This window comes from Orbicella franksi, chromosome 3 (genome assembly GCF_964199315.1).
Source record: "Orbicella franksi chromosome 3, jaOrbFran1.1, whole genome shotgun sequence".
NCBI lineage: Eukaryota > Metazoa > Cnidaria > Anthozoa > Scleractinia > Merulinidae > Orbicella > Orbicella franksi.
The window spans coordinates 33180311-33204255 of record NC_138147.1 but is presented as its reverse complement, the minus strand read 5'-3'; the positions used below and the strand labels follow the sequence as shown (position 1 = coordinate 33204255).

Below are 23945 nucleotides of genomic sequence, written 5' to 3'. Positions count from 1 at the left end.
CCCCCCCTCCCCTCTTCCTAGAAAATGAGCTGCAATCACCCCAATAATGGCTATTTGGGAGAACAGTAAGTTTTTTATCAGAATTTAAACAAATTTGGGAAGTGACTTAATAACTTTCTGGAAAATCAAAACGTTACAATAAACCAAAGAGCATTGCCCATGATTTTACTAGAGTTGGAAGAATGTGGTCTCCCAAACTCAGTGAGAGTCTTCTGTAGTAAAAGTGACAGGGGTGATTGCCATGCTATTTCACTCGTTTCTTTTTTGAGCACAAGCTCTTCCTGTACCTTTCACATCATTAACCCTAAAAAATTTATGAACCTGGTACCTTTGCGGGGTTTCTTTCATAATTTCAAGAGTTTAACATCAAAGTCTGAAAGTTCGAAAGGGTGAAGTTAAACTGAAATAATTTTTGCTGTCGGATGGGCATTCATATGGAAATAAACCTTTGTGGTATTTCTCAAACAACACGTTTTAACAAACCTTAGAGAAAATACTGAAAACATACATCCCCCCATTTAAATGACAGAGCCAAGTTCACAAATTTCATGTATTTTCTACTTAAATAGAAGCTCACTTACAAAACATACCTCTCTACATCACTTAGTAAAAGCCAACAGTTGATGAAAAGTAAGATGCAGGTAAAACTTTAACTTGTTGACTACTGGTGATTACAATAAGTTGAGCTCAAACAGGCCATTATAGATAAAAGCTCTTTCCCATGATTTTCTGAGTTTGTTATTTAAGGTTACACGTCATTCAATGGATGAAGTTAGCTGAAACATGAAAATTTCTAAACAATAATCTATAAAACTTGATCATGGCAAGGTGTGATTATTCAGGTCACAAAAACCCTGTCTATAGGTGCTCCAAAGCTTCAAAAACATTTAAATGTTGCACCCTGAGCCTCCTAAGCCTACTGTAGCTAATGGACTGAGAATTTGTTTCAGCTACGTGAACTGGTGCATAATAATAATTTACGGCTTGCCTAAAACAGCATTTCAATCCTTTCAGACCTAACCCCGAGTGCCACGGGTTTTATTTTTCTTTCACACAAGGAGCAGTGAATTGCTAAAGCGTGATACTGCTGCTTTGCCACTCACAGGAAGTGGCTTTGCTGCCCTCCAAAAGAACCCTCTGGGACCCAGGGTATTCAGCCCCAAGAACAAAATGTCATTTCACTTATACTCCTAATTACACATATTTTTAATGTAAGTTATATGGATTGGTGGCAAATCAAGCCATTATTCGCTTGTTGACAAATTGCTGTATTTTTCCTCACTCTCTGCATGCAGGACCTTCCATCTGGGTTCCAGGTATATATATCCTACCTGTAAGTCAACTGCTCTACACTTGGGGATCGGGCCTTTGCTCATGCTGCACCTGTCTTATGGAACTCGCTGCCATTAACTATAAGAACAAGTAGCAGCCTCGCCATTTTCAAAAAGCAACTGAAAACATTTCTTTTTAAGAAAGCTTTTGACTTGTGGAAATAGTTTTAAAGTTTAGCATAGTTGTTGTAATAGTTTTAAAGTTTAGTGATTTCCATTTATTCATTTATTTTAACTTAATGTAAAGCGCTTTTGAGTATGTTTGTCTAGTTCTAGCACTATACAAGTCTATTATTATTATTATTAAGTTTCTTGTAGTAAGCACTGAACTATTTTTTTTAAAAGGTCTTATGCGTCTGATGGCACAATGAAGACTGATGATGATGAATTTTTTAATAAGTAATTTTCTTCGTACACACAATTCTGCTTGGTGTAGTCATTTTTGTCTACCAACAAGTTGAGTCTGCTGTAAGAGAAACTAACAATGTTCATACAGAGTGTCATGACATCAACGCAGATTTGTAATAACAGTATCATTTGCATCATGAATCCATTTAGTATCAAGAGTCAACAGTTTACTTCTGAGCATCCTCGACTTGGGAACCAGCCACTTTAAGGAGTTTATCACCACTTCCTGGAAGAGTTAAGTAAAACTCATTAAAATGTTAAAATAAGCGCATTAATGAACACAAGAAAATTAAGACATCATGACGGGTAAAGAGTGGTGGACATACACTGTAAAAAGTCATTTGATTACTCACAGTCAAACCAGTATTTACTGGACACAAGTCTTACATGAACACCACCGTCAGTAATTCCCAAACTTTACTTCCAAATTTTCTGTAAAATTAAACTGTCTATAGACACCTCTATACAGCAATTAACCAGGGTTTCCATTTGAAATGTTCAGGTTTCACTGGCATAATACAGTCCTTTATATAAATATCTATCAAATGGGACCTATCTGTTTGGCAACAGAATTGTCTTACTTGCAGTTTAAAAACGTCCCTGGTACACATATTTATACTTAACAATAAAGTAAAAATATTCTGATTGGGAAACCTTGGAGCCATCTGAAAAAGTCTCAATTAAGAATCGCCTGACCAGTGAATTAAGATTTCCTGAAATTTGCCTGTCACTGGAGACAACCAAAAAATTTACTCTTTTAGCCACTTTCTACGTTACATCTAGAGCTCAGTGGGATAACGCTTGAAAGTAGAATAAGCAGTCAGCTAATTTGATAAACGTAAATTATGTAAACAAAGATATTGTAATCCCCCTTGATAATCCTAGGTGCTTTTGGGGAAAACAATGACAAATATGTTTAATATGAAAAAATATATCCTTTTAATTTACTGGTGAATGACCACCTTACCCATGTTTTCTGAAACTTTTTCAAAGGAACTTAAAGCTGCATTGGTATTCACAGCCAGAAATTCAGCTTCTTGAGGTGTTAGCTGAAATAGATATTAAAAATTGCACTTATAACCAAATTGTTTGTAATGTAATATATATATATATATATATATATATATATATATATATATATATATATCACTCCAGAGATAATTTGAAGGGTACTTGTAGATCAATAAGAAACATCATTAATAATAATTAAATAAGTTATTTGGTCATTTAAAAATGACCAAATAACCCTGCTGATGTGAGGTAGGAACAGATTAAGTTCTACTCACATTGACCACTAAGCTTTCAATTACTGTGAGTGTTATAAAATATTTGCAGTAAATTATCACCTATGGTATATTTTCAAATTATTTTTCAATGTGTACCTGCTCTCCAAGCTTCTTTAAGGCTGTTAAAATCTCCACTGCTTGTTGTGTGTAAGCTGCTTGACTCAGATGACCAGTTTTAAGATCTCTTTGCATCTAAAGAAAAGTTATACCAGCCAGTGAAATAACTAATTTAATAACTGTTGAACATTTATTGGACCCAAGGGCTCTGCTTGCAAAAGTTAATATTTCTTAAATTAATTAAAATTACTTTTTCTCACAGTGAAGGGGGTTGAACAGTTATATTACTAACTACTTATTAGCCAAGAGTGAGGTCTTTATGGGAAAATCTCAAACCAAGACCTTGCCAATTGCTCCATCAATACATTCAGCAAGGCCAAGGTTTGAAATTTTCCCATTAAGACTGAACGTTTGAGGTTAATAAGTTGTTTATTACATAGCTTTTTGCTTTGTCTTTGCAGGCCTGTAATAAGCCTAAGGGCATTATGGGAAATAATAAAAGTATAACAAAGGTATGTAAAAAATGCAATATCTTAAAAAGTGCTTAATTGAGTGGCAAACACTTCATAACACAAAATCAGAGTTAAATTTAGAAATTAACTGTACTTGAGCTGGCATGCTTAACGGCAGACTTTACAGCATAACTTTACCTTAATCTCCCACAAGATGATTAAGTCATTTTCTTCTTACCTCTGCGAGTCTCTGTCTCAGCTGGCCTGGTTGTTTCTTTGCGAACAGACGAATGACTTCTGGTGTCTTAAAAGCTTCACTTATAGCTGCCTGGATTGCCTGTCGTGTTGGCGATAGAAAGAGATAATGGTATTATTAAGATTGGTTGACATATGAGAGAGATGCTAATTAACTTATTTCCATCAAAGTATTGAAAAGTTCTACTTTTAATTAAAGATGTTAAATTAAGAAAAAGTTTTGAGCATGGTGCTTCATGATTGGTTTGATAACAAAGTAAGAAGCCTTTTAACATATTATTTACCAACTGCATGCTACTTATTTCATCAACTAGGGTCACATTTCCAGCAGCAAATTTGTCCAATGCGTCCTTGAATTCTTTCAGTTGTTCCAGTGTTTCTTTCTTTGTTTCTTCATATTCATCCTCATCTAAATCTTCCCTTGAAAAATAACAAGGATGCAAAGAAGAAAATTTCTATTACTAGCAATAATATATAGATTCAACCAAGCCTTAAAGTGGAGCTCCTGATTATAATAAGTTAACCTGGCTTGAGCCAGCAAATCCAGTTGAAAACAATACCTGGGCAGCCATCAACATAAAAAAACAAATGTGCTCTAAACCTGAGCCCGCAATATGATCAGTGAATACCTTCTTTTGACAGGTGTCAATTGACCATAACATGGATGCCCAATATATGCATGCCTCAGTCAAACTATTAGCTGAAGAATGGCCACCATGTTGGACAATATTGTCATTGTCATCGTAGGGGGACATGCACCCACAATCCATGCCACTAGCAGTGACGACCACCGATAAAAAGTTGCATGGTTTTCTATTTCTATGCATGCATGTGGTTCTTTTCCTATAGTTATGGTACTGCACTTGGCCACCATGAAGCTCTGTTAATAATTTAAGTTAATTTACTTACAATATCAGTTGCAGAATATAATATTAACATTTGACTGCCTTAAAGTAATGCTTTGAAGGAACCTACAACCTAAACCCTACTGCCTTAGTGACAATCATTCAAGAAAATGTACCAGCTTGCCACTTTCAAACTTTCAAAAAAAAGAGTTTTCAAACAAACTTACTTGCATTCTTCTAAATCTGACAGCTGGGCTACAAGGCGATCAAGCTGTTCACCTAGGTTCTGCTTCAACTTTTGTGTCTCACTTTGCCCTCTTGATGTCATATTCCTAAGATATATTTTCAGCCTGTCAATATTCAAAATGGCAAGTTGAAAAGTGTTTTTTTATGACTGATGCAAGTTGCTGAGAAAGGTTTATTCCCATGAACTTTGCAAAACATGTTGCCACGACTTGAAACACAAATAGCAACATTCACAATGATCGCGATCTTCAATTTGCAATGTCATATATTGCTGTGTGGTAAGTTCCAAGAAAAGTTGCCCATTATTATTTGGTTGGGTCCACAGGCCACAGATTAAAATGCCTGGTAATTTTCTGGACAAATTTTGCTTCAACAAAGTCTGAGGAATATTAGAGTTGTCCCATTTATTAGGATGATCACTGATCATGACAGGAAGGTATCAAAAAAGTATGAGGCCCTGCAATTGTCCTGGTTCTGCAACTGAGCAATGTATAAGCTTAAATTAGCTTGTATCGCGTACACAACATGGAAATCATACGACGACATGATGAAATTCTATAATATCCAAAAGATTTTCTTAGTCAAAACAGCGAGAGTTTTATTATAGCCTCCACACTACACGATCACAATTTAGTCGGAGAACTGAACACAGAATTAGACAACAATATTCAAACTTTTAGAGGTCTCTAGAGAGTAATAACTAAAATCTTAATTTAGGATTTTTCGTCTTACCTCAGCACCAGAATAATAGCTGACAACTTACGTCAGCTTTTGTTCTGGTGCTGAGGTAAGACGAAAATTCTTAAATTAAGATTTTAGTTTCTACGGAGGCGCTCAAGGGAATCTTTGTCGATATCAACAACCAAACTCGTCATTCTGTCATAAAAGATTCCACAATAGTGCAGTGTAAAAATACAATGTACATAACGTTAACAATGAAAGCTATTGGAGCTTCCATTGTAACAACTGTGGTATTTGAAGTAGAGAAAACGGAACATACTTACCTGACCCAACAACTTTGCCACTCTCCCAGCATCGATGGGACTCACTAATACCCAGTCTTCCAAGGTATATGCGCGAGGCTTTTTTTTAGATGTCAAGAGACCTTTAGAAAAAAAAAAATGCTATGGCCGAAGAAAAGAATGCTATAAGATCGCAAAATAATCTTGTTACTGTTCAACAAAAATCGCTCTAAATAACACTTGCATATATTTTTCTCAGAAAGAAAGCTTTGCTGATGGATGATGTTACATCCGTCACACACCCTCAAAATTTCAGAGTTACTTCCGTCATGGACTAGGCAATCTAACAATTGATTTGCACCCCCTCTTAGGGTGCGCAGAACTCGTCGCCTTCCTTTTCCGAACCACGTTGCGAGAAGCTCTGTCGACCACCGTAAGTATTTCATTCAGTGTTTTATATCCTTAGAACTCCGTTTTGAATCTCTAGTGTAGAACCCCGAGTCCATTTTTTCTTTATACCCTTTTTTCAGCATTCCATTGGTAAATTATCGCCGTCTTACTCTTTATAATCCGGTTATAAAATCTAGGGTCGCTTCTTCGTCTTTGCTCTAAAGATCCACATGATACAATGAAATGGCTTGGTTTCGTTACTTTATGGGTCGATGTTCAAAGTGATTGGAAAGGTAGCGCCTTCTAAGGCTACTGCTGTGAAATTCCAGTTTTGCCTATCTCGTAAAGTTTTTCATTCGTTTCTTTTTACCGGCAGAAAAGAGAATTTCCAACCGGCCGGTAAAAGCGCGCGGCCTCCGCACGTGATGAGAACTAAGCTTATTTCTCGATCAACGCAAACGTTATAAATAGTACATTGTACCTTTTTGCTTTTCTTATTTTGTATTTGTATGGATGTTTTGCTGTGGGCAATTTAGCGGCGGACGAAACCTAGCAGTATGAAGTTTTTCGATGGCATATATTGAGTAACACAAAATTGAATTCCAATCCAAATATCGTAAAAAGCCTACTAGAACGAAGAATACACCCAGGTAAATTATAGCTGACTCAGAAAAGATGCCTGCCTGTTCGAGGGTTGGCCAGTTTTGGTCTATTTTGGTATTTAGCTTTTAGAGAAAATTTAATCATAGTTTGTCTAGTTCCTCCTCGTTGACTATCATTTTTTAAAAGTTTGCTGTCGACTTAAAATTAAGCTAAAGGATCGATTTAATTTGGTGAAAAAGTTAATTGAACTTGGCATAGTGTAGTTGAGACGTAGGTAAGTTCAGTTCAGTACCAGACAATGATGAAGGCCTTCAAAGGTTGGGGCTAAATACAAGTCATGTACTCCTGTATCCTTAAAATTTTCACATTTTCTCCCTCATCCCATTAACAGGTTTCATTTTTTCCTGAATTTTTCACAAAAGTTCCTATTTATAGTAGATATCCAATTTTCCCTCAAATTAATCAAAAACGAGAAAGAACTAAACGTGGAGAGCCAGCCACATCTTCCCTTTTGTTCAACTGCTTTGAAGTGTTCACGATATTCATAATTGTGGTATTTTTTGTTGGTCTCCTGAACATCTTCCTTATGCTTCAGTTTATTGGTTGTTGGAGGCTTACAACCAGAGAGATCTCCACATTTTGCTGTGCTCTGTTGTGGAAGCAATAGCGCATGCAAAGTAAAATGAACTGCACTTGGCAACTGGGAAATCAAAACAGGGTCTCGCTGTGGATTTCCCTTGGAATTTTCCACTTACGAACTAAACATTCACTGCAGTAGGTGAAGTTAGAGTTAAGGGGAAGAGAAAAGAAAGGTGGTGCAATTTAACTGTGGATTGTTGCCTTTTTATTTGAATTTCATACGTCGCAAATTTACATTGCTTTCAATTATTTTCTATCATAGTTGCATATAGGGCAAATAAACCTCAATTTCAGCTCCTTGGTGCAGAAGACACACGACACATCCCAGTAGAACACCGCCTCACAAACCTATTGTCTTTATTGTATTCCTCGTTCTTTTGTCCTGTTCTTTTCTATTGTTTTACGTCATCTGTGTCTTCTACTCCATGTAAGAGCTGATTTCTAGTCACCCTGGTAGGTTTTAAGTCATTACTGGTGACCTAGCGACTGCCAAGTTATAGCCCTGCAGTAAGCTGGATGGAGAATTCTTTTGTCACAGTTCAATGGTACTGATTGTTTGACTTTTCAGTGTCTGTTACCATGTCTGACGAGGATTTTGTAGGGGCTGGAGATTCTGGTGCTTCAGCTACATATCCCCAGCAGTGCTCGGCTCTGCGTAAAAATGGTCATGTTGTCATTAAAGGCCGTCCCTGCAAAATAGTGGAGATGTCGACTTCAAAGACTGGAAAGCATGGCCATGCCAAGGTTCATAATCACTTTCCACTTAACCTGTGTATGCTATCTTCTTGAACATGAAGAGTTTATTTTAAGAGAGTGATATCTAGTGCTTTTTTTAGTTTGGGCAGCTATTGAAACTCTCAGTTGTTAAGTGTTTTGTATGGTTGACCATTTGAGATTTCTATACAGCAGAGAGTTGATAGCCCTACATGACTCCTACAGTTCCAGAAGGCACATGTCAGGGAACTGAACAACATATAGCTTGAAATATACATTTTTTTATCGAGCGGTTTTCAACTGAACCAAAACCAAACCCATTACAGTCAAACCTGTATATAACGGTCACCCTTGGGGAATAGCCAGGTGAGCATTATACACAGGTTTCCTTTAAACTCTCCTGGAAGTCAATAAATAGCATTTTTATTTGCAAATAATCACTCAATTTACATTTTATTGACAATAACGAGTAACAGCAATGCAACAAACGTAATAAAAAAGGCCCTTAAAACGTCTGTGGTGTACTTTCAGGAAGGTGCAGTAGAAATCTACTGAAAGCTAATGAGCAACGTTTTTAAGTGGAAAATCACTCAATTTACATTTATTGACAACAATTTGAAACAGATAAGTATAGTACAGTGTTATGATCAGGGAACTATGACGAAAGTGAAAACAGTGTGGTACGCTTGTGTTGTTACAGTTACAATAACTATTGTTTACAAATGACGGCACTTTAATGTTATCTGCCGCAAGCATGTGTCGGACGTAGACGATGACGTGTATTAGTAGTTGTGTTTAGTACTAATATTTGTATTTTTGTGAGACCCCTGCCTCGGTGGCTGCTATTTGATGCGCTGATGAATAAAGCTTGTCATTATTCGTTAACTGTAACCCAATTACGTGACCGTTATATACAGGTAAAAGATAATGAAATTGTGGGTTCATGAAGTCTAAAGGGTGACCGCATCCGTTATGTACAGGTGACCGTTATATGCAGGTCAACTTAACAGTAAATATAAGGGACGATTTTTGGGAAGTTGTTCAGTGACCATTATACACAGGGTCACCACTATGTACAGAGCTGTTATATACAGGTTTGACTCTACTTACCAACCAGACTGCTTGGCCAATCTCAAGTGGTAGTAAAACCAAAACCAAAGTAATTGCTGATTACTTTTGACACTCCATTGAAAACCACTCTATGCAATCTATTAAATAAATTTATCATGCCCTTCTTAGTGTTTCAGCCAGAAAATTTCACAACGTGGAATTCTCGCAATGGCGCGCTGGCGGAAACACTGCTTCCTTCTCAGGTAGAGAGATAGGGGGAGGTCATGTTCGCAGATGCATAGACATGAGTGAATATATGAAAGATCATGTATTTGAAATGCTGAGAAAGATATGAAGAATATCAACTGAGCGAGGATCAATGATGTCGTCATAGCTGCATAGACTGTTAGCCCTGGGTCTTCTAGCCTTAAATTCCAGCCATCTCCTATAGTCTTAGAAAAAAAATCTTCTAGCCACCGAAATTTTGTTGCTATTGTCAGATGGTCATTACCTCCGGAATTTTTCGATATCAAAATAATATTGTTTTATTCACATATTTTGAGATTACCCCATCAATAAATCATGAGTAAATGTTGTGGTACCATCTAACAGTTAAGGGATTTTGCTGAAATGCTTTCCTCTAAAATAATTTTGCATTATCTTTTAAAGGTCCATCTGGTAGGCATAGATATTTTTACTGGGAAGAAGTATGAAGATATCTGTCCTTCAACCCACAATATGGATGTCCCACATGTTTCTCGTAACGATTATCAGGTAAGTTTAGGAGGGAAAAATGATTGCCATTTTATACTCCTGATGTCTCTAATTGTGGAGAGATCATGGACTTGAGCCAAAAAATGGTTTTCTTCAAGGTCTCCGTGTGTCTGTAAAACATTTATTTGCCATTCCTTGACAAGACTATGCACACACGCACACAATGTACTGCTAGCAGGGCTGTTAATAAGGCTCATAACCCATAACACCTGCTTCAGCTGAGTATGTTTGATGGGCCCTTGATGTGTTCTGTAGTTGATATGATCCACCTAAAAGTTAACAAGTTTGTTATGAGTGTGAAGATCAAGGCTATAATTGACTCAAAACTTAAGACAACCCTGGCCGGTGCTGCTGCTGCTGCCACTACTGCTACTACTGAATTTGTGCTCTGCCTCTAGAAATGAGGGGGACATTGGGGGGTTCTGAACACCATTATACCACAAAAAAGTTCAGCAAATACTGCAGTATCGCATAAAAAATTGCCAAATACCGCAACACTTCAATGCCAAGTCGAAACTCTGTATCATACCAAAACCACTACTCTGTATGTCAGGTTTAGAGCATTAATAACACAGAAATAGCAATTAGGAATTTCTTAATGAATGTTATGTCAGGTTATTTTTGATTTAGACAAAATAAGTAACATCCGTTGGCACGTTGGTTAGTAATTAACAAAAAATAACTTACCCTTTTCCGATTGAAACTGGAAAAGGCTCAGAAAATGTTTAAGGACTTGGAGGATAATTTTTAGTAAGTCCAAAATGCTAAAAAAAAATGCATCCCACAGGTTCAGGCAGAATACCGCAATACCGCAATTAGAAATTAAAATTAGCAAAATTCTGCAAGAAAAATTGCCAAATACTGTAATACTGCAAACCCCAATCTCCCCCTCGGAAATAAATGACCTTTTATCTCTTGAGGCAGTGCTCTAGCAGCACTCGATTGCCTTCAGTAATTAACTAATAAATAATTAATAAATAGCATAATCATAAAGTTGTTTGTTTATTATCATTATTTTTCCTGAGCTTGACTGCTGGGCACCCTAGCCTACAAAGGCTAGTTCCCAAAGGGCCAAGAACTGTTAACAGCGTTTGGGGGAAAATCTTGGGAGGTGGGGTGTACTCTGTAAATCTTTGGGTAGGGGTATGCCACTGAGACACTGAAACCCTTACCCTATACTAGACCATGATCAGCTTGATTTTGTAACCCTATTTTAGACTAGCCCAAAAATGCCTACGCTATCCCAGACTTGCTATTTCCAATGCAGAAACTTTATCACTATCATAGTCCAACATATGGTAACTAAACCAATATCTTACAGTCACTTCCAAGTTTCAATTTCTATTACTGCATAACCCCAGGTAAAGAACTCCATTTTAGACTAAATTACTTATACTCTGGCCACTTTCCTCGTAAATTATACCCTACTCTAGACCAAGAGCAGTGTTTCAGCCACAAAATTTTACTTGAGGGCCAAAGTGGCCCCTGAAGATCTTTTTTAGGGGCCAATTTTTTAGGAAAGGGGCCAATAAATTGAAAGCTACAGATTGAAAAAATGCATCAGGGTACCAAAGAAAATAAAGCAGTTTATTAGGATCTATGATAAAATTTAATAGTAAGTGCTTTTTGAAGTGTTTCTACTCAATAAAGCTTCTTTTGAATCAGATACTAGTATGAAGGATCTGTGCATAACAAGAGAACAATCCTTAGGCATACATGATGTAGTCAGTGATCAAGGGTTTGCAATGCAATATAGGGCAATTTCAAACACGGTCAGCCATTTGTAAGTTTTCCAATGTGAGAGAATCAATACAGCAAAGCAAAAGGATCGATTGACTTCTTTTCTTATGTTGAATGTTTTAGAAGCAAAGATCTTTCAATATAATTTTCTAGAAGGACCTAATGTGCGACAAAATAGCCGTTATTGATCGTTGACACAGAGAAATGTAGCCGCCATCATGGCGACTAAATCAGAAATTTTGGTCGCCAAGGATGAAATGTTAGTTGCATTGGCGACCATATCGATCACAATTTCGAGCCCTGGGATGGCTTTTAAATTATTATGCCTGTGTTAAGCCTGCAGTCTTGTGAAAGGAAAGGGCCAAATTGGCCCTTTTTTAGTTTTTCTGGGGGCCATCTCTGATCGTAACGTGGGATTCCTGCAAAGGTGCCCTCTGGCGGAAACACCGCAAGAGTGTCTGATTTCTCCCTGAAAACCACACCCTTCACAGCAGCACATGATGGTATGTAATAATTGTTATTCACTGATAAGTTTGACTTGAATTTGATTGCTCTACTCTTTTTTCAGCTAACAAACATAGATGAAGGGTACCTGTCTTTAATGAATGATGACAATGAGACACGTGATGACTTAAAGTTACCAGAGGGGGACTTGGGAAAAGAAATACAAGTCAAATTTGACAATGATGAGCAGCTGATGTTAACAGTTCTCAAGGCAATGGGAGAGGAGGCTGTAGTTGGTACTAAACCATTGACCAAATAGATGGATATGCAGCTGTTTGCAATCAATGTTTTGGACAGTAAAAACAGACCACTCTGATAAGGCACTAGAAAAAAACTAATATTATTGCTCTTCTTCTTTTCTTGATCCTGCAAACTCTTGAACTGATACACAATAAGTTTAGTTACCAAGTTCCTGTCAATAAAATTAAGCTTATTGTGAATTATAAGCTTTAGGTAGTTTCTGAGCAATTCTTGCATTGTTTAGGATGAAAGTGTTTGTTCAAAATGGAAGCAACTCTAGCAGTCAATAATTATATCATGTAATTAAAGACCCGAGTTTTGTCTGTCTGGTATCTTCTTATTACTGTTAAAATTGCAGGACTATTCTTTCCAAGAAGCGAGAATAACCCGAATAGTCTAACACCAGGTTTAATTTTTCCATTGAAAACTTCAAAGTTAAACTAAATGGTGTAATGTTTTCAGTTCTAATGAGATAACAATTTCTTCTATTAAAAGAATATGTCATGGTTTGTATTTCAATGAAACATTAATTTGCTTTGCCAATGTTTCCCTTGCTTCTACTTAAGTTCTAAACTGGAGTATTTTCAGAAGTCCAAGACTTGAACCAGACCTAAATTTTATGAATGCATTTTGAAAACATTCTTCTCTGGTGTAAACTCTGAGCTATGTTGATGTTTAACACTTTCCAGTTGAAATTTTGGAATGAATGAGCTTTAGGCACTGGTTTTATGCTTGAACAATTAGCACACTGGTGCTTGGTTTCTGTGGATTGTGAGCCAACAGAAGCTTGTGCTAGTAGTCTAATTTATCAAGTAGCTATATTGCACTTAGTTTTTGTTGGCCAATGTAGGTGGCTGATTAATTCTACCAGAAAGGAAAAGTATAACAAATAATTACAACTGGGGATACTGATGGGAGTTATCAGTGTGTGTGTTGTACAGTACAAAAACTTAACTCTTTCAGTCTGGACCACTTGCTATCATCATTAATTAAGTTCTTTGATCAGTGCTATGTGTAAATCCATAAGGCCTAAGAACACGAGGTCAATTTTGTCTTCAGAGCAGCCTGTCAAAATTGTGCTATTTTGCCTTGATCGAATATTCTATTAGAAATTGAAATATGAATTGTGTAGAATTATTCGGTGTTCTGTGCTGAAAGAGTTAAATGCCAAGATTGGAAGGGAGTTAGTCAAAAGTTTTGTCAACGTCTTTGTTAGGTTGCTTATATTTGATCAAGTAGTTTAGACCTTGCTGTGGGTCGGAAATATTTTGACATTGTGTCCCCGAAAAGTATATGAAATGTTCACTTATTTAGCAAGTACTTATTTCGCGAATTTTGCAATTAAAATGCCTTAAAACCTGGTTGATATTCAGTTTTTTCCTAAGGAGTGACAAAAACAATGGTGCACTGAAATTAACAAATTGAGTTTAAAAGAAATTGGGTAGTTTGTGCATCCAAGTTGTTTTTGTTTTAAGTTATCATCATCATCATCATCATTATTCCTTAAAAATGGCGAAGGAAAAAGGTGATCTCTCTTACCTCAAGTCCTCTCGGTTCACTCTGCTCAAGCTTGACAAAATGAGCGACTCGAAGATCGAGTTTTAACTGGTTATAGAATCAAATATGGTAGGAAGTAACTTCTTCAACCTTCCCTCGCCAAAAGTTCACGCATGCGCATTCGGTGAGGGAAACAAGCAATCTTGTTCTTCGAGTCTTCGTTCCTTACTGTGTAAGCTTGAAGAAACGAGCGACTCGAAGTCTCAAGTCTCACCCAAGTTTTGAAAGTCAGTAGGAATATTAGAAACTCTGGTAGCTTTCCACTCGACCGAAATTATTCCGGTTTGACTTTCTGGAAGTTTCTAGAGGTGAATGGAACAGCATTTTTTAGCCAAGAGTACTTTAATATTTAATTGTACTTCCTCGCAAGAACTTCTCACCGGGAATTTCTGTTCCGTTAAACTTTGCGCTCGGACACTTCGTTTTAGCGATTTGGTAAGCATTCAGAAGGTGCCAGAAATTACAGACCTATCAAGATGCAATATGGACCCGTTCTTCATAGTTGTTATTTTTGTGGTATTTGATATCGAGGGAGTCTTTGTCCCCCCACAAAAATTAGTATTTGTGATATGACTGGGTACTAGTATAGATTACCACATAAGCCACACACAAGTACGCATTGCGGTGACAACATCTGTAGTAACTAAACTTCTTGTAAAACATTTACATGCAAACCTTGTGGTATGAAAATTAACTGCGCATGCGTAGTATTTCATACTGGAATTGGTTATTGACACAGATCAATGTATCTACAGATCTTGCCAAGAAACCAGCCTGTCCAGAAACAAAACAAAATGCACGCACAAGGCAACAACTCATTCAAAACACGGATGTAAGTGTTTACTACAGGGCCATAAAATTGGTTACGCAAGATTTAGCTACTACTACTTCAACTTAGAAAACAGCGCTCAATTTTGGAAGCTGTAATCACAGTCAACAGTACAGATGGTGTAAGAGCTGTTTAAGACGTCGCATCAATCAATACAGTATTACATTGTGTGACTTAGAGTGTTTATCATGTTTTCTTTTAAAAGACTAAATTTGCATAGGCATATTGAAAGTTTTCTTTTTCTCGAAATCCTTTTAGCAATTTTTCACACACTATAGGATAACCTTTAGTGGGTGCCAAAACAATGGTATACTATTGAAACGATTGCCTAAATGATTTAGGAAGCATCGATGTTCACAAACGTTTTTTGACGTTTTTTGCCCTTTTTTTTTCCTCGGTCGCGCTCGCGCTCGTTCGCACGCTCACTCACACGCTCGAGCGCACGCTCGCGCGCGCGGAGAAATTAACTCGCAGAGAAAACATACCGTCAAACCTGTATATAACGGTCACCTTGGGAAATGGCTAGGTGACGGAAGGTTAGCACAAGAGAAATACGCCGGTTGTCGCCAGTTCAGGTAAATTAAGACCTGTTAGAAAGGATTAAAAACTGGATGGTTTACCGGGCTGGTAATCGGAATGGGCTCACGGTACGGCAATTGAAAACACGTTACTCCCTCCCGACAAAAGAGTCAAGTACACGAACCTGTTCAGAACGCTTGTTTGTTTGTTTTATTCAAATATCGCAAAAAAATCGACTTTACATTTACGTAGGGATACATGGTCGACGAAACTCTTGTCCTCGTTCGTTGATCCACTTGTTTGCAACTAAAACAGAAAAAAGCAGGTGATAATTATCTGATTGTGACCAGATACCATATGAGACAAATTTTTTACTTCGAAGCAGTTTTCATTTTGAGTGTCGAATTAACAAATTGACGTCAGTGTTTTTATGCGTCTGTCCTCTTATTGATGACAAATTCCGTCATAACATTGCCAAAGTGGTTCCGCAGTAAACTTTGACAATGTTATGACGCAATTTATCATCAATAAGAGGACAGACGCATAAAAAACTGACGTCAATTTGTTTTTTACAATAACAAGACCCGAAAATGGTCAAATGCCGGGTATAAATGAGGGGAAAAGACGCCGTAAAGTTGCCGTAAACAAAGGTAAGTGAATTTTATTCAAAATGACGCGAACATTGTCAACAGCTTTTCCCTTTTTTGATTGGCTACTTAAAAAAGTCAATTAAATCTCATTGGTTAAAAAGTTGACAGTTTGACAGCTGAAAGTTGAACTTGAAAGCTTGCATAATTTAAAACTTTATCCGTCTGTACTCCTACGGATGACAAAAATGAGCCAATCAGTGCGCTAGAAATTAGACAGTTATTGTAAAAAAGTAATTGGTTTTGCATCACTACGGTATGTTACATGATTAACTCAAAAAATTCGCGCCATTTTTTCTTCCAGTCAGAAGTAAAACCTAAGCCAACTGTGACTCGCTCGCACTCGTTTTCCCGCGCTTTCCGTCAGCTCCATGTAATAACTTCGAGTTTTGATTGGTGCACTGTATTGTCTGTGTCCTTAGTGATTGGCTGGAGTATTTATAAGTTTTGGCTTTACGGCACCCAATGTAAAACCGCCCTAGTTACGATTTCACTTCCAACTTTTGGGTCTCTCTTTTATTACTGCCGTATGGAGTAGTCCTGCCTTCTACTCTTTATAGTCCTCATGTGTTGAATAGGGGCACACGCGAAAATACAAAGATTGCGGAAGACGCGCAGGAGAACACATGGTTTAATGAAAAATGTTCCAACTTCCAGTTTTCTCGCAACCGTTTTCATTTTCAACACACAAGATGATCCAGCTATGCTTTAGACACTGCTCATATTTTAAAATTCTGATAATATTTACCCCATTTTGAGCCAACGATCACAGGGCAAGCGGCGTGCCGTGTTTTGTCATCGGGATGGCCATCCGTGTCGAGATTGTACCAGAATACTGCATCGCCCTATCGAAGTGCAAGAGAATAAGAAGCACGGTTGATTTATTTTTTTCTGTTCTAACGGTTAATTTAGTGCGTCTCGGAATCTTGTCCGGAAGAAGTTTTTGATTATTGCCTAACAGCTTTCGGAAGAAAGACATTGATCACTAACATTTACTTAAATCGAGATAAAACGGGGTAACTCGTGGGTAACTAACTAAGGTCTTCTTCGACCCTCTCTGTGTCGGAAGTCAAGTGAGAAAACTGAGGAGGCCGGGATTGACCAGCCTCGTTCCCATTTTAGTGTGTCTCAGTTTTTTATATTATTGTTAAATATTTCTATATTTTTAATTCTTAACACGTCATCTTTTTATTCTGTAAATATTTATATGAGCGCCTCTGGTTTTCAGTGATTACTGTTGTGTGCTACCCTCAATAAAGAAAGCTGATTATTATTATTATTATTATTATTATTATTATTATTATTTGCTTTTCCCTTTTTTCAATGGCCCTGGGAACAGGGTTCGATGGAGCGGGGACTGGACTCTGGGAGTTGTGCGTAAAGTTAAGCCTAAAGCAACATTTGTTACTTTAAATCCTGCCATGTCACAAACCTTTCGAGGATAAACCACTTCTTCTACGTCTAAAAACACTGTTGCACCTCCAGCATCTACGTCACTCAACTAAAAGTAAAGGAGAACGCTTTCACACGTGAATTGGTAAACAGAGAGTCAAGCGGCCCAGTTGGCAGAAATATTTAATACTTCAGATTGATGGAAGCTGATTATTGTTCCTTTTTTAAAAAAAGGGGGTCAGAATTCTTTATGATCTTTTTCTTTTCAGATTTGGCACCTCTAGAGAATAAAAATAGAATTGAGGCCAGCGCACTAGATACGACTAAGACGTCGTCTCAAAATACATCACGTGTTCTCAGTATTGGACTGGAACTAGCTTGCAACCGAGGCTAATGCGGGGAGTCTTTTGAAATGCAAATATTTTCCCAAATTTGGTTCCATTGCTAGCTAGTTCCAGTCTAATACCGAGAATACGAATATGGCCCATTGTAGGCTAGGTGATTGATCTGGTCGTTCTTATAAGGGAATTCCTCAAGGAGGTTCAGAGCTGAGTTCAGACTACTGTTGTGTGCTACCCTCAATAAATAAATAAATAAATAAATAAATAAATAAATAAAGAGCGACAATCTCTAAGCAAATAGTTTCCCCGTACGGTCATCGTGAATTTCTAACACGTAAATGGGGTCACGGTACTCACATAAAAGAGAACTGTAGAAATCCTATCTCCAGTTTCGTTTGCTGGAAGGGATCCATCTGTGTTCTGGTAATAATAAAAGAACATTTGGTAACTCACAATTAGAATGCTTGACAGGATGCTGTAAGGAATGTAAGCAGTCTCTTTCGAAAGCTTTTTTTCCAAAAGAAGCAAACTTACGGGACAATTGATCAAAGTTGTAAGAGTAGAGGGCGGCCAAAGGAGACATGGAAGAGAATTGTGGAGAAAGAGCTAAAAACAGAATATTGGATAGGCCTTGCCTGTGGACAGGCTCTCTAGTCGAGGACGGGACGAAAAGAGAGGGAAGAAAGCGGATAGAAGAGAGAAAGGAGTGGGACTGAGGAGGGGAGAAGCCTCGTCGCCACATCCCCCGACCCACCCACCCCCGTCCGCCCCGGCCACTTCACTCTCAGCTAGTTCTTTCTCGGCCTTTCCAGCCGCGGTTAGACCCTTCCAGCCGGAACCTGTTCACAAGCTAGATTTTGCCATACACCTGGACAGAGGCTGTCACCGCTGTGAGAGACAGAGCAGAGCGGGAGACACGCAGAGTCGATGGCCCTATTCTCCCAGAGAGGAAAAGAAAAAGATTTATACATGCTTGTGGACCCACCTGGATGAAGTCGTGATGTGGCTCATAATGCCCTCCAATCCCATAGTTAGCCACCTTAAAAATACAAAATTGAGTCATTACTTCATGTACTATTATAACTTTCGCTGATCTATGTACGTTATTGAACAGAGTGTCACTTTTCAAGGAATTAAATTTTATTGGAAACTTTAGAGTGAATTATATTGAGTTGTAATACACCCAGAAAGTTTGAAGAGTACAAAAGAAATGAAACAGTCACTCGAGGCGAAGCTGGGAGCTCAAGCAACTCTAGCTTCTTGAGTGCTTTCCGAACTTCCTAAGGGAGGATCGAAACAAAGAGAAACAAGAGAACAAGAGAAACAAGCGTGTATTTTAACTTCCTCAGAATTCTTACCTGTAACGGCTCTGTGTGCTTGGGATCAAGAGACAACCCTGTTATGGTTTCGATCCTTTGACTTATTCTTCTGACAACTGGAGAAGTGCTATCTTCAAGCCAGGCACTGACGAGATAAAGAAGAAAAATTTATCTACACAAATACGCTGTTCATGTTTTATGCTGGGCGCTGCCTGTTAATTTTCGCACCCTTTTCTCCAGCCATTTCTTTTTAACTTTTCGTTTCCGCGCTGCCTTTTTGCTATCATTTGATTGGTCAGTGTGTTCAGACAAGGTTTTCATAACCAATAAGAAGGAATCACGAACTGACCTTGTACATTTGTTGTTATGCACATGCAGTGGTTCCCTAGTATAGTTTTACTGAATTACGATTCCAGCTTTTCGTATTTTCTTAGCGTAAATTCTCACCTTTGACTAATCCTATATTCTGCTGCTAACTGATTCCCGGTGGTTGAATTTGTGACAACGGCCCTCTTGAGCTAAATTAAAATAAATACATGACGAATGGAAGAACAAAACAACGTAACCAAGGCGGCGTGGACAAAGTTTCTTACAACATCAATCGTAAATTTGTTGCGACACGATTTGCGTCAACGTCTATTTTATTTGTCGTGCAACATAGCAACTCTGAATTTTTTCTTCAAACACTGGCACTTCTAGGCCTCCTTAAATTTGTTTCGGGAATTTCTCACCGTTAAGTTAAGTAACATAGCATTGAAAGCTCTCTGGGTTTTGTATACCGCAGCGATCTATTTAGCACCTTCGTTCCAGTAAGTATCTCTTCTCTAATAAGCACTCCCCCCTCGAGCTCCACTTTTTAAATGAGCGCACCCTTCCAGTGAGGGCCCCATAGCAAAAACAAGAGCCCGCCTAGAGCTACAAAATCTAAATCAGCGCTCGAGGCGCTACAATCAATCATTACTGACAACAGCTGAGTCGAGTTAAAGACACTCACTTGAGGTTTAGCTAACTTTTTTACATGCTCAATCTCGCTGTCTGTGATGATGTCATGAAACAGGTAGAGATCTGGGTCCAAATTTAACATCTCCACTTTAACAGGTTTCAGTAGCTGTGATGGGAGATTTTTATTGTAGTAACACGTCAGCTTGTCTCTTTCTATCCGGGACTACAAAACAAATTCGAAATTATAGTATATTAAAGTTAGACCCAGTTTATTTTAGCTAGTTCCATGGGCTAAATACTTAACAACTATTCCACTCGGGCTTGTTGGATATGAGATGGTAGATAGCCAATAAGGCGCGCGCGTAGCACCGAGTTGGTTCTAACCATCTCATATCCAACAAAGATAATTGTTTTATTAAAAACGCCCTCAAAATATAGAAAACTAAACTAAAGTAAAAATAAGAATGCCCCACTTGCACGCTTACCATATTTGTAGAGCATGGCATACTGGCTCATAGCCCATGATGGCTAGGCCAATGAAAACTCTCGAATTGCATTATCTATTGATCCAGTTTTTTAAAAAGGGCAATATTCCGCACACTTTCGCAATATGATTGTTAAATTGCGCAGGCGAGAATTCATTTGCCGGAGAACAAGAGAAGCGTGGCATCAGCTTGTTCTTCCACCTATCCACAAGCATCAATGATATCTTGTAAAGCTCATAGCAAAAGTATAGAACAAATCTCTTCTTAACAAGCAAGGTCACCAACCTTCCGAGATTCTCCTCGGCAGAGGCGCTCATACGTGAACATGGAGTCACTCTTTCTCTTCTTGTTGTTGCTCACCGTGGCCTTTGCCGACCGATGACTGTGTGTGTTGCGTTGTAGCTGCTCTGTCTTGAAGTGTCCAAGGTTAATATGGGCCTGTTTAATTGTGGGATCTAAATAAAGCAATTCGTCTGATAAGTGCCATTCCTTGAGGCGGGGGAGGGTTGGGGGGGGGGAGGTGAGGTCAGGGGGCACTGAGAAAAGCGGAAGTAGAAGGGACAGTAGGGTTAAGGTGCTGAGAGAGAAAAGAGTAGTAAACAGGAAGTTTACTCAACCGTGTCCTCCAGCCCCTCGGCTTAGAGCCCAGGCCTACTGGATTGTCGCTCTGATATTATTCGGGCATGTGCACGATTTTACATCAATAACGAACTGTAGCGATTAGAACAGAAAAGCACCCTAGTTTTTGATGATCTAAATTATTTACCTTCTAAGCCAGAATATATTAGATCAGAAAAAGACATTGCGGCCCGCTCTTGCAGAATTACGTGCATGAAATGTCGATTCAATATAATACTACCTTGTCCAAGAATATCTTTCGTGTGTATAATCGCGTCGTCTAAAAGTCCGACCTGTGGAAATAAGAGACACACAAGCTGTTAAGAGGCAAGCCCTGGCGTCGGTTCTACTCCCCCAACCCCACCCCTCATTGTATTTCTTTGCCGTTTGCCTCTTTGTCAAAACGAGTCTTTGTGCCCATGAAAATTAAACTCATTTGTACGAGGACTCGTTTTGAAAAAGAGGCACAACGTAACTCGGAAATAGGTAAAAAGGTAAAGGTTAAGTCTGCATACGAGCCAAGTGGCTCATCAAACCGGAGCTTATCCCGGTTTCAGTAGCATGAAGCGACCAGGAGTATTTTTACTCTCCCCTGGATGGGGTGCTAGTCCATCGCAGGGTTACCCCCCAACATTAAATTGTCGGTACCCATTTATACACCTGGGTGGAGGGAGGTACTGTGAGAGTAAAGTGTCTTGCCCAATAACGCAACGCAATGTCCCCGGTCAGGGCTCGAACCCGGACCGCTCTCTCCGGAGTCGAGCGCACTAACCATGAGGCCACCGCACCTCCCACTCATTTGCACGAAGACTCGTTTTGAAACAGAGGCACAAGCTAAACTCAGAAATTAATAGTTTATTTACCTTTAGTTCACATTGTTGTGTCATAATGAAACCTTCATACAACTTTTTTTTTTCTAAACAGTTAGAGTTAGTAGTCAACGCGGGAAAACAATTTTAGCATCTTAATCTTTCAGCTTCTCAGACTGCCTGATAAGTGCTTTCACACTTCAGCCTATGATGTTGCTTGCTCACATGTGCATTTCTTTTTTAAACCCACCTTATACTCGGCCCAGGACAAATACTCAAGGACGTCAATTTTTGTCAATGCACCACTGTATTCATACGGCGGGCTCATGCGCTTTAACGCTTCCTTCATCCACTCGATAACATCCTCGTAGTTTCTTTGGTCATTGCTAACGATGCCGAGTTCATAACACTCATCGGGACCCAGGCTCCCGCTGGATATTTCTTGATGCAAGTCTCCATCAGCAATTGCGCGTGCGCTGAGATTGTAAACATCTTGAATGCGCAGAATCGCTGACATGCTTCCCATGAAGTCTTGCGTGGTGGGAAACGCTGGGCGATTGATGACGAGCTCCCATTGGAGGTCTAAACATTTGAGAGAAGAAAAAGACAACTTTAAAAAATCTCCTGTTGTAATCGCTTGTAAATAGCCAACTGGTTTGCCTCGGGCCAGTGGGGATTCTTAACAATGCTATTTTCAATTTGAGTTATTTGCTTCAGTTGTTTGCTCGGCTCCACTAGCCTTTTTGCTATAAACACTGCCGCAAAGAACGAAGTCAAAGAAAAACGCGGTAGAGATCTGGGTTTGAGCTTACTATCCATCGGTAAATAAGCCATTTTCGAGTTGCTTTTTACCTCAAAACGAGTCTTGTTGTACAAACTTTCATATGGAAATGAGTTTGATTTGCAAGACAATGAACGTGTAAGAAAAACTCATTTCAATATGAAAGGTAGTGCACCAAGACTCGTTTTGAAACAGAGGTATGAGCAACTCTGAAATGGCTTACTGTTAGGGCAACCTGTCAGGATCCCAGAGGGGGGGGGACGGAGGAAGCGGAGTCGTAACCTGTTATGAATTAGCAGCCTATCCAGGGGAGGTAAAAAATACTCCTAGTTACTTGGGTACAGCGTCGGCCCTTACAAGCCATCTAACTGCTGTGTGAAAACGGAAGGAAAAATGTTTTGTTTTCCTGTGCTTTTGTAATATTGGTCTTTAAGTATTTTCTAAGAACCTTAAATCTGATAAATGAATCCATTGCTTTCAAGATAACTGATCTCCTAGCTAGATAATTGATTGCTTTCTTCTGGGCACCTGTCTCTTTGACAATGTAGGTGGCAGTAGCTTTATATTTCACAGCAATGTTAAATAAAAGAGGACAGATCTCGTTTCAATATTTCTTATCAGTTCTTGACATATTTATCCTTTTTTAAAAAAGTGTAAATTAGCAATCGGGTATGTTGTTGTAATAACACAGCAAATATTTAACTTACAATTTAACTTTCCAAGAGCTGTGGATCTTCAGTTTTTAGCTTAAAACAAGTTGGTTTGTTCTTACCGTTAGGAGACTCTTTTGCGAGGTATGACCCTAATTCTGTCCAGTGTCTTATAAAGCGCCTCACAAGTTGAAAGGAATTAATCGGATGGAAGACATATTTTTCAATATCACCCGCCGCGAGGTTCCTTTCCTTTCTTACATGATCGGCAAATTGTCGGATAATTCCCGGAGCCTCCGATCTCTGTTCCAAATAGATGTCCAGAGACTTGGACAGTGCGCTCTCCAATCGAACCAGGCCTTTCATCTGAGTGAGCGAAGTGAAAAACTCGCCGTTTGTAACGCTCAACAGCAGCGACATCCGGTAAACCAAAGCTTTCCACTCGATCATTTTGAAGAAATGAATTGAAGACATGTGTTTTTCGATAGAAAACCTGTTGGAACAACCGGCAAAAACAGTCACGGAAATATGCAAATTGGGAACATTACCCGCAGTGAATA

The 23945-nt window shown here is 38.6% G+C and overlaps 3 protein-coding genes across 6 annotated transcripts; 1 reads left to right on the top strand and 2 right to left on the bottom strand.

The window, feature by feature from the left end:
* Positions 1–6: 6 nt before the first annotated feature.
* On the bottom strand, positions 7–6225 carry LOC145482176 (protein LZIC-like). 2 transcript variants are annotated; one of them, XM_081460789.1, is made up of 7 exons: positions 5885–6225; positions 4862–4966; positions 4074–4209; positions 3773–3871; positions 3122–3217; positions 2707–2788; positions 8–1965 (listed from the first exon to the last, which is right to left on the bottom strand). In XM_081460789.1, exons 1-7 carry the CDS (start codon positions 5914–5916, stop codon positions 1907–1909), a joined length of 609 nt encoding a protein of 202 aa, XP_081316915.1. In that variant the 5' UTR covers positions 5917–6225; the 3' UTR covers positions 8–1906. The 2 variants fall into 2 exon arrangements, with proteins under 2 accessions (XP_081316916.1, XP_081316915.1); XM_081460790.1 differs by lacking the exon at positions 2707–2788 and having other exon boundaries at positions 7–1965.
* Positions 5018–23945, bottom strand: LOC145482169 (prolyl 4-hydroxylase subunit alpha-1-like). 3 transcript variants are annotated; one of them, XR_014048727.1, is made up of 12 exons: positions 23508–23945; positions 22205–22536; positions 21387–21438; positions 20813–20982; positions 20095–20265; positions 19548–19618; positions 19140–19245; positions 18767–18820; positions 18139–18201; positions 17481–17549; positions 15943–16893; positions 5018–5028 (listed from the first exon to the last, which is right to left on the bottom strand). XR_014048727.1 is itself a non-coding variant. In XM_081460782.1 (12 exons), the coding sequence occupies exons 1-12, from the start codon at positions 23857–23859 to the stop codon at positions 15646–15648; spliced, it is 1542 nt and encodes a 513-aa protein (XP_081316908.1). In that variant the 5' UTR covers positions 23860–23945; the 3' UTR covers positions 15352–15645. The 3 variants fall into 3 exon arrangements, 2 of the variants coding, with proteins under 2 accessions (XP_081316908.1, XP_081316907.1); XM_081460782.1 differs by lacking the exon at positions 5018–5028 and adding an exon at positions 15352–15707 and having other exon boundaries at positions 16797–16893; positions 20095–20208; XM_081460781.1 differs by lacking the exon at positions 5018–5028 and adding an exon at positions 15352–15707 and having other exon boundaries at positions 16797–16893; positions 23508–23944.
* LOC145482179 (eukaryotic translation initiation factor 5A-1-like) lies at positions 6214–13857 on the top strand. The gene is made up of 4 exons (XM_081460793.1): positions 6214–6275; positions 8043–8218; positions 9908–10012; positions 12321–13857. Exons 2-4 carry the CDS (start codon positions 8054–8056, stop codon positions 12513–12515), a joined length of 465 nt encoding a protein of 154 aa, XP_081316919.1. The 5' UTR covers positions 6214–6275; positions 8043–8053; the 3' UTR covers positions 12516–13857.